This window comes from Pseudochaenichthys georgianus, chromosome 16 (assembly GCF_902827115.2).
Source record: "Pseudochaenichthys georgianus chromosome 16, fPseGeo1.2, whole genome shotgun sequence".
Classification (NCBI taxonomy): domain Eukaryota; kingdom Metazoa; phylum Chordata; class Actinopteri; order Perciformes; family Channichthyidae; genus Pseudochaenichthys; species Pseudochaenichthys georgianus.
In genome coordinates, this window is record NC_047518.2 from 36822109 (window position 1) to 36832125 (window position 10017).

General features: G+C 38.6%; 1 protein-coding gene across 1 annotated transcript; it reads right to left on the bottom strand.

Annotated features, from left to right (window-relative positions):
- Positions 1–1681: 1681 nt before the first annotated feature.
- Positions 1682–8986, bottom strand: LOC117460904 (cytochrome P450 4B1-like). The gene is given in 13 exon segments (XM_034102521.2): positions 1682–3413; positions 3726–3808; positions 4622–4686; positions 4966–5099; positions 5181–5371; positions 6058–6164; positions 6319–6473; positions 6559–6658; positions 6661–6682; positions 6941–7068; positions 7175–7219; positions 7410–7554; positions 8772–8986. Coding segments are annotated over 13 exon segments (1539 nt in total). The 5' UTR covers positions 8964–8986; the 3' UTR covers positions 1682–3241.
- Between the last annotated feature and the right edge of the window lie 1031 nt (positions 8987–10017).

The window sequence follows — 10017 nt, forward strand, 5'->3', positions numbered from 1 at the left end:
GGTGGCAACCCTCTCCGCGTCGGCATTAGAGTGAGGGAGCACTAGAACAAGTTGAGCTATTTTAGTGAGCCTCCCAAACAGGCTCAAACCGGTCACCTTTAAAAAAAGGAACCAAGACACTCTATTACTCAAATGCTTTGCTTTTGATTTCAATTGATTATGTGTATGTCATGTGTGTGTGTGTGTGTGTGTGTGTGTGTGTGTGTGTGTGTGTGTGTGTGTGTGTGTGTGTGTGTGTGGCTCAAATGCATTGCAATAACTTCCATGTTAAAAAAACACTTTAAAAAGTTGAATATTTTAAAAAGTATAACATATTTTGAAAAAGTTGAAAGTTTCCCATCATGTGTTGACAAGGCTGAATAGTTTGATATTTGAATGGTTCCTGCAGCTGAAATTAGGCTGAAGGAGTTAAATAAAGATATTAAATGTAAGTAGTAGTGATTGAATGTTTACAAACACCTGTGTGTGTAAACCATAGACTGTATATATATGATTGGATGATGTGACTCACGTGTGTGGCTCCAATCTGCCCAGCAACACCATGACAACCAACTGCAGCACTGAGTCCCATAAGAATGCATTGAGGATTATATCTGACAATTTTGCCACCTGTTCAAAAACTATGGCTCTTATCAAAAAATGACCAGACCGTGAGCATCAGGGAACCCCAATGAACTGAAATATGTTGTTTTTTTGGGTTTGTGTGTAAAATGTGGAGATGGGAGCAGTTTGTCTAAAGAAAGATCTGGAACAATTTAACATGGGAATCTATTGGGAGCTAGCTGGACTTTTTCTCTCTTCATGCCCTCAAGAGGCATTTTGTTTAATTTTTTAATTTTCTTAATTTTTTTAAATGTTCCAACCTAGGAGAGGTTTTCCTACGTTTTTCATGAAAAAGATATGTCTGAGGAGTGTAGGGTTTGGGAATTATGGCAAGTTTAAAATATTTTGGGGGGAGAATTTCAGGCACTGCTGCACTCTGTTTTGAGATCAAAGCACTCTAGACTTAACGAGCTGCTCCATCCACTCTAATGTTAAAATCTGAAAAAGGCCTCTCTGCTAAGCTCCCAACTAAATTCAATATCTCAAAAAGTTTAAAAGATATCAAAAATCCGAATAGGAATTGAATAGCTGAAGGTCTTGTGATCATTTGAAAGTTGGAATGAAGTGTCTGGCTGAAAGTATGTGGAAGGAGTAGCATTTGGCGCAAGGTGTAGGAAAACAGGATTTGAAGGCATCTCCCATTGACTTCAATGTTAAAAAAAGAGTTTAAAAAGCTGAATATTTCAAAAAGTATAAAATATTTTGAAAAAGTTGAAGGTTTCCCATCAATTCCTGAACAGGCTGAATAGTTTAATATTTGAATGGTTTCTGTAGTTGAAAATAAGGGGAATATTTGAAGCACTATATATTTGAAGCACTATAGTGGAATGCTGTAAACAGCATTCGCACTAATAAGCTTTATATTTGTAGAGCACCTATTACAAGAATTGTAGCCAAACTCGCTTCACAGCAGTTCAATAGACAGATTAGTATAACATGCAGGGTTCATACACTTTTTCACCAATGATTTTCAATGACTTTTCCATGACTTCTCAATGACCTTTTCCTAATTTTCCATGACCAAAACAAAATGATCACTGAAAATGGTTTATTTTAACATGGAACAGGAAAATAAGGTCTGCATATGAAACATATTGTGCCTATCTAAAACAAATCAAATAGTAGGCTTACTAGCTTCTACACGCTAAAGCAACTGTAGTCAGGGATGCAAACTCATCAGGTATGAAAAAGGTGACAAGGATCCGAGCCCCCCGACCCCACGGAATATCGGCTTTAAAATGAGGAATTACAGGATTTTAGCAGTCAGAACAACTAAAGCAGCATTTAGTAATAACAGAAAAGCCAAACACAGGTAATGATGACTCGGACTCGACTCGGACACTCCTTGGGTGACTCGGACTTGGACTCGACTACGACTCTCCCTTGGTGACTTGGACTTGGACTCGAAGAGTGGTGACTCGAGAGTGACTTGGACTCGTGAATTGGTGACTTGACTACAACACTGCCACCACCCCCCCAAGTATATTTCAGATCTGTGGGAAACACTGTAAACTGTAATGTCAATAAGAGTGCTTCTGACCTGTTAAAGGTCACACTAACATTTCATTAATACATTTACATAATGCCAAGGTGCTCTGTACAAAGCTCAGCTAAACCAGTTGAGATGCATTTATAAATGGTGAAACAAAAATGTTACTTAGGTTTTCCTTTTGACGATCACAAAAGTCATCTTCCTTTTATATGTAAAGTGCGATAAATGTCTCATTAACCCTCTGAGACCCACGGGGCCGTATACGATCCCAAAGATCACGTTGTGTTCAAAGCGTCATAACTTCTCAGCTGTTTCAGCCAGAGACATGCCTTGTTATTCCTCTTAAACTACAGAAACGGCAATAAACAACTCCATTAAGTTTTTCATTGAGAGGTGTTTACTTATTTTGGTGAAGCGAATGAGCGTAGAGTTTTAAAAGATGCAGATATTCTCACCTTGATTCTGGCACATTGCTTATCGTTTTCTCTTTTATAGATCTATTCTCATCCACCATCTTTGTTTGTGACGTAAAGAGTGAAAGAGTCACGTTTCTGAATCGGACACTCTGAGTGGATGCAGTCACAGCCACTTGGAGTCTGATTCAGAGTGTTGCCTGTCTGTTCTGATGTTATGTTTACTGAAACGTTAGAATCTTCTAATAAGTTATGATACAATGATAATAAATGTGTGCAATGTTCTGTGTTGAATGTTTCTTTCAATGTTATGGTTAGCAGTTCTTTTTAATGAAATAAGTAAAACATTCAAGCTCCGTTTTTTATTTATGGGTAAATATCCCCTTTTATAGTGTATATAAGTCTCTAATGAGTGACACATATCATTATCTGAGGTTGTGCTGATTTCTGGGATGTGTAAAACTTGATTTTACTGCAAAGAAATTACAATTTATTAGGCAAAACACAAAAATATACAAAAACAGAAATGTCCTATGTGGGTCTCAGAGGGTTAACACAGGTTCCAGTGTAAATAATGATTAGACACTTGATAAAATACTTAACAGTTAATCACTTCATTAGTATCTGTTTATGATTATTTGTTAGTTTAAAAGTTGAGTCAAATCATAGAAGAAGTTCCCTTATGAGTCATTTATTTCCCAGGTTTTTTTTCAACAGTTATTTCCATTTTCACTCATGGGTCTACAGGTTTTATTTTGATGTGGAGGCCATTAAGTGAACGAAGCACCAGTCGAGGAACTATCTGTGGTGTTTGCGTCGGGTCCTCGATCAGATGGTATCTCTGCAGTGTGAGCGCTGTTGACACTTTCAGCTCGTTCATGGCAAAGTTCTGACCAATGCAGTTTCTGAGAGAGGAAAACAGCACCAATGAGAGGAATATGGGGACAAATTAAGCTTTAAAGTAACATCATATAGGAAGACAGCACTTAAGGTTATGTACATCAGATGAACAGTCAATACCAAATGATATATATATTTTTGATTGACATAATATTGGAATAGGTTGGACAAGAAGATATGGCAACAGCCTTTCAGTAAGCCTTTCGTGTTTGCCAAATGTGTTTTTACTGCAGGGCTATTGTATTGTAATGTGTTGTAAACTTAGTTGTAGCCCTATTTTTAGTGAGCTAGTCACACGGTATCATATGAGGACAAACCTTTGCCCAGCAGAGAAGGGCACGAATGCGTGAGGAGGCCTCTTGGAAACATTCTCCGGGAGAAAACGCAGTGGGTCAAAGACCTGGGTTGACACAAGATGGAAGAACAAACACCAGTGTGGCATTAATCACACTCTCTTGCATTTAAAGGTGGGGTAGGTCATTTTGGAGAAACCAGCTCGAGTGCGCTAGAATTTGAAAATACACAACTGGAAAAAATCTGCCACTTCCTCACAGACCCCTTCCTCCAACACACACGAACACGCACATGACCAATGAGGGCACGAGATCAGTTTGTGCACAGATGGAAGGCTGACAGGCAGGTAGGCCATCCAGTTATTTTAGCCGGGCCGGCTCAGATGATTGGTCGTGCTTTTTACAGTACTACGGCTTCCACAGATGACATTTCTTTATGGATTTCTTGTCAAAGTACTTCAGATATTCATTGCTATCGGGATGTTAAGAGCATTCCATGGAATATAACAAAAAGTGTATCTCGAGCCGGTTTCTCAAACGTACCTACCCCACCTTTAATATGTCGTTGCTGCTATAGTGTACTGCCATGTGGTAAATACTTGTGTGTGCTGCTCTTGCTCTTTTGCATATCATGTATTTATTTGTTGCTATGTTTACAAATGTCATGTTCTTATATGTTGTATGTCAGGGACTACGGATGGAAATGAGCTCAAAGCTCAAATCTGGCATATTTACACTTGAAGCATTATTTGTCTTAAGTGTTCATTAGTGTGCATTGTCCCTATTCAAATAAACGATTAAATGAAAATGAAAAAAATGATTTAAAAACATTTTATGTACAAGTATCATAGGTTTACTTTTATGGGCACATGAGCTTACACATTTAAAAATGCTTCCACAGAATGATCTTCTTTACTTACTTCAGGGTTTTCCCAAACAGTTGCATTCCTGTGAAGCGAATACACACTTGTTGCAATATGACTCCCTACAAATAAGAGCAAAACAAAAATGTATTTGTAATAAGATTGTGCAGGGAAAAACAATTCATCTATTATGCTTGAGACAATTTTGCAAACCTGCTGCTATAATTCAAACCATGAAGGTTAACAGGTTCATTTGTGCAAGCTTGACTCAATAAAAATAACTGTTAATCGTTAACTAAAAAGTTAACCTTTACCTTTTACCAAAGGGTATACACGTTTGATGCATGCAACTGTATGGTGTTTTATTCACATTCATCTGCAAATAACCATTAAAGCCAAACCTGCAGGCAAAGTTCTTCCATCAAAAAAGGTAATGGTCTTGGTGGTGATTCTGGACATTCGTGGTACCGGAGGGTAAAGGCGGAGGGACTCTTTTATGAACATTGTAGTGTATGGAATTTTACTGAGATCCTCCCTAAAAAGTAAACAGACAAATGTTAGTTCAACAATTGGCAGCACTGAGATACATTTGCATTGTTTTCAAATGTAAGCCTACCACTCCATGGTGTCCTTGCCATCCAGGGCTTGAAGGACCTCATCCCGGCACATCTTCTGGTACTCTGGGTGGCAGGCCAGAGAGTAGAGGATGAAGGACATGGCACTGGCTGTAGTGTCATGGCCCTCAAACATGAAGGTGTCCACTTCTGCTTGTATATCTTCATCTGACATACCCTGTTTGTTCTCATCCTTAAATAAAAGGCAAACTTAAAACATGAGTAATCAACATATTATGTCTTAATGTGACACTACTACTACTCCAATTAAAAACCGTACAAATTGTAGGCCTATTGGAATTGGCACAGAAACAGCTAATGTCTGTTGGCTCCTTTTACAGGTCAACTCTGTTTGGAAAGAAAGGAATCATTGCCATTTTAGTTACTGAGTTACAGAGGTATCCTTGATTATCTTATTGTGTATATATATTGATTATATGTGCACAACAGAAATGTATAACTGTTACGTTGCTGCTCAAGAGTCCCTCATAAAAGTAAAATAACCAGACTGTTGCCTTTGTACCAGTGGCCATTAACCAGTGGCCTCATGCTCAGCATATCAATGCTCATTCGAAAAACCTTCTGCGTTTCCTTTTGCCCTAGTTTTTTGCCCCTTGCAGGTTAAGCACATACAGTATAATATTTGCATCATCTCAGGTTATAAACATGACACAACTACGCTTTTTTAATGTGCGACAACTTAAGACTGTTCATGCTTTAAATATCTCATTACTAAAATGATCACGATTATTAATTCATTATCTCTATAGAGAGCTTACTGCTTTGACAATTGCAGTTTTTACGTATGTTGTTTTTTTTCATTGATCAGAAGTGTCTCATTTTGTGAATTCAATAAATGGCACATAAGACATAACATACTCTCGCTAAGAGAAGGATGTCCAGAAAGTCCACGTTTCTCTTTCCCTGTACGCGATCCAGCTCGTTCTCCTCCTTGAGTGCTTCTTTCCTCTTTCGTATGACTTCCCCTTCAAAATAAGATAATAATGAATGAGCCCCAGTAACTCTTAAAATGCAGCAACCATAAACCTACAGTTTAGAGCCTATACAATTTCGATGTATGGGCAAGCTAAATTCAGTTATAGATTGTCATGATGAAGGTAATATCTGTGAACATCTTACCTGTGTGACTGTGAGCCACCTTGCATGCTTTTCTTAGTCTGAAGCCATGTGGGCTGAGGTAGAAAATGAGGTCATTGTGGTATGGAAACGTCCTGAACCGCAGGTTAATCAAATGACTGAGCTCATAGACTGCCTTGATGTATTCATTTGTTCCGCTGAAATAAGAACGTAGACAAACAGTTCAGACAACTGAGACAACCTGTAATTGTGAATGGCGGGAAAACGTTTGTATGGACTCGCCTCTCGGTCTGACAGTTGCTGTTGTAGCTGAACGCACACTTCACGATGCTGTCCAGTGTCATAAGGCTCACGTGGTTAAACAATTCAAAGGACTCATTGGTTTTGCATAACTCTCCCATTTGTCCTGGCAACAGTGAAAGAACAGATGTGAGGTCTCAGCAGGACGTGGAAAAACTTCAACACACTTAGCTGGAACAACTTTGACATGAAATAGCTGCAGCATCTGGAAAGCCTAAGCCTATATTTCCTCCACATCACTTCACCATTGACTACTTATTATAGCACTTTACACAAAAGCATTTTCCTTGTACAATATGTGAAATGCAACTTGGCAAAAAAACAGACACTGATTTTATAAACAAAAAGATTGTCATTAACGTACCAGCATGGTTTTAACAGAGTCTGACATCAGATTTACGTAGGATTTCAAAACTTCATAATGGAAACCTGGGGTCAAGAGCCTTCTGTGGCGAAACCACTTCTGACCTTCAGACACCAATAAGCCATCACCTGAAGACAGACAGAGGCAGTGTGTGTCAGCGAGGCAAGCAGCTTAACAGGAAATACTGCGCAGTAAGCCAAAATATGCTGTAGGAGAAAGTAAAAGCAATCTTACCAATCCAAGGCTTAACAAAAGTATATGCCATATTATCTTTTGGCTCTGTTACGAAACAAACAATTACAGATTATGTTACATTGACCTTTGTTTATTGAAATGCAGATAATAAACCAATATGAGTCTACATGTATACGACGTAGTAAAAAGCATAGTCAAAAGATGAATTTAACTTAACGCCTACATTGTAAAGGTTTATGACTTCAGTAAAGATATAAAACAATGGCTCACACACCTGTAGATGCCAATATAGTCTTCACATAGTCTGGATGGTGAATGTTGAGGAAACAAACAAGGGGACCAAACCACATCGGGAAAGCATAAGGGTACTGCTGTCCCCATTTCACAATCTTTTTCAAGTCCGACCCATCCTGTTTAAACTGAAAGTAAAAACATAAAAAACATAGGTTAAGCTTAACCAATATGCTGGAGCCTGAAGAGGACAAAGTTATCCCCTGAGTTGTGATGCTCTATAAACTAATACTCAACGGCTAAGTTTAAGCCTTAATTGCATCCAAATTGTTACTTAAATAAATGTAAAGAAGTTCAAATCAGTGACAACCCAAATTAAATAACACCAATAATAATAACATATGAATACGCTTTGAATTTCCTTTTTTCGCAGGCTTTTCTTTTTGCAAATCTGAGTCTGTTGGCACATGATGAGACTGGGGATGACCTTTGACAGTTGCAACACTGGGGACGCTGCAAAAAGGGACGGTTCATCAATCAATCAATGTTTATTTCTATAGCCCAATATCACAAATGTTACATCTGTCTCAGTGGACTTGCAGTGGTTGCATTCATTCTTATTCCTCTGATCAGAAACATGCTAGAGTGAGGACAGGAAGACACATTCTACATCTGCGGCTGAAATTACTATTCTCCCATGCAAATAAACACATTATATATCACATTTAATCATTTTAAAATGGTATTGGTGGTTAGCAAACACATTGATTAACTGAGAGAAATGCACAAAGTGTTGCAACTGTCAAAGGTCTCCCCTACTTCAATAAGAAATACATTGTATGCCAGAAACTACAAGGAGCTCAGTCACGTATTTTGTAGATATGAACTCAAAACAATCTGACTCTGACTTTTGTTATAGGTGGTATTTCTCCTGTGATCTAAAAAGTCCAGTGGCACAAGAAGGTTAACTTCAATGTAGTGTTTGTATTGCCAGTTCTGCAGAACCCTCCTAATATTTTGCACATTTGTTCACAAGCTACCTCTCTTAGTATCAGACAGCTTTCCACTTCCCATAACAATACTGCACATATTTTATTGTATTATTCTGAGAACTTTGCAATAATATATTGTACGTAGTTTCTTGGTATATCCAGATTGAGTGTAAATCATTTTCTATATCTTAAAGAAAATAATAGTTTTTTTTATTAGTTTTTATTTCATTTTTTGGTTGTTTTTCTTACTTTTGTTCCTCTTTAACTGTGTTTATGTATGCACCATGCACACAAAGGCACATTCCTCGAATATGTTAACCTACTTGACAATGAACCTGTTTCTGATTCTATTATTATTAATACATTATTATTATTACTTGCTTCTTGCACTGAGCAGTCATTATACACGTTACCTCCTTTAGATGTCCAAAGAGCCAGTGCGATGGTGGTCCTGGAAACAATTCCATACTTTGCTTTGCAGCTCTTCTTTGGGCGAGCAAGATTGTCAATTTATAAACAACGCCAACAACACAGAGCACCGTGATCAAGTGGTGCATGTGGGGTAAGCCCAACTGATACTTCACGAAACCCTCAGTTGACTCCATCCTTGCGTCCTCCTTGAAGATGAACAGTGACTCTCACAACACAGTTTTGTGTGTGTGTTATGTAACCACAGGAATGTGGGTGGAGAATGTGGCCCGACCACTATGCAGTGTTGCCAACTCCATAGTAAGGAAAGTAGCTATTGGCTGTCCGAAAAGTCATCAGAAGTCCCTAAATGACGTCATCGCCTAATATGCATATCATGTAATGGCGGTAAAAAAAACATTCCACCCCCTTCAAGGATCAAAACTTAAAGGACTAAAGCAAACAGATATTGTTCTAAACTGTATTAAGGTAAACAGGTATTATCTTGAACTGTATTGAAGTGAACATGTATTATTTGGGACTGTTTTAAAGTAATCCTATATATATAAACTTTCCCAGACACCCTGACACACACACAATGCACTCCCTGACCAAGATATCAACACACACACACACACACACACACACACACCAACCACCCACACACACACACACCACACACACACACACACACACACACACACACACACACACACACACACACACACACACACACACACACACACACACACACACACACACACACACACACACACACACACACACACACACACACACACACACACACACACACACACACACACACACACACACACACCCTTTTCAAGGTTCTTTTTGGGGCCAATATAATCTCTACTAATATATCTGTGTACAATGTTTGATTGTTTGAGAAAGAATAGTTTGTGTGAAACCTTCCCTGAGAAATTAAAGGAGTAGAATCCAATGGAAGATAAGCGGTGACTCTCCGCCCCAAAATGTCCATATATACTGTTGTTTATTCATGCCAAATGCCCCCTGTTGCTGACTGGCTGGTCCCGATATCTGTATCGCACGGCAGTGGAGCGGGGAGCGCTCTGTTACAGGGCACTCTGTATTTTCGTATTGTATCTTTTTACCATTAAAATCAGATTATTGTTATAACTTTTATGCCGGTGTTTTGAACTCCTTTTCTTATTAATCTGACCAGGCTCATCTAACGGACGGCGCGGAGCAGAGCTGGGCTTTAAGCCA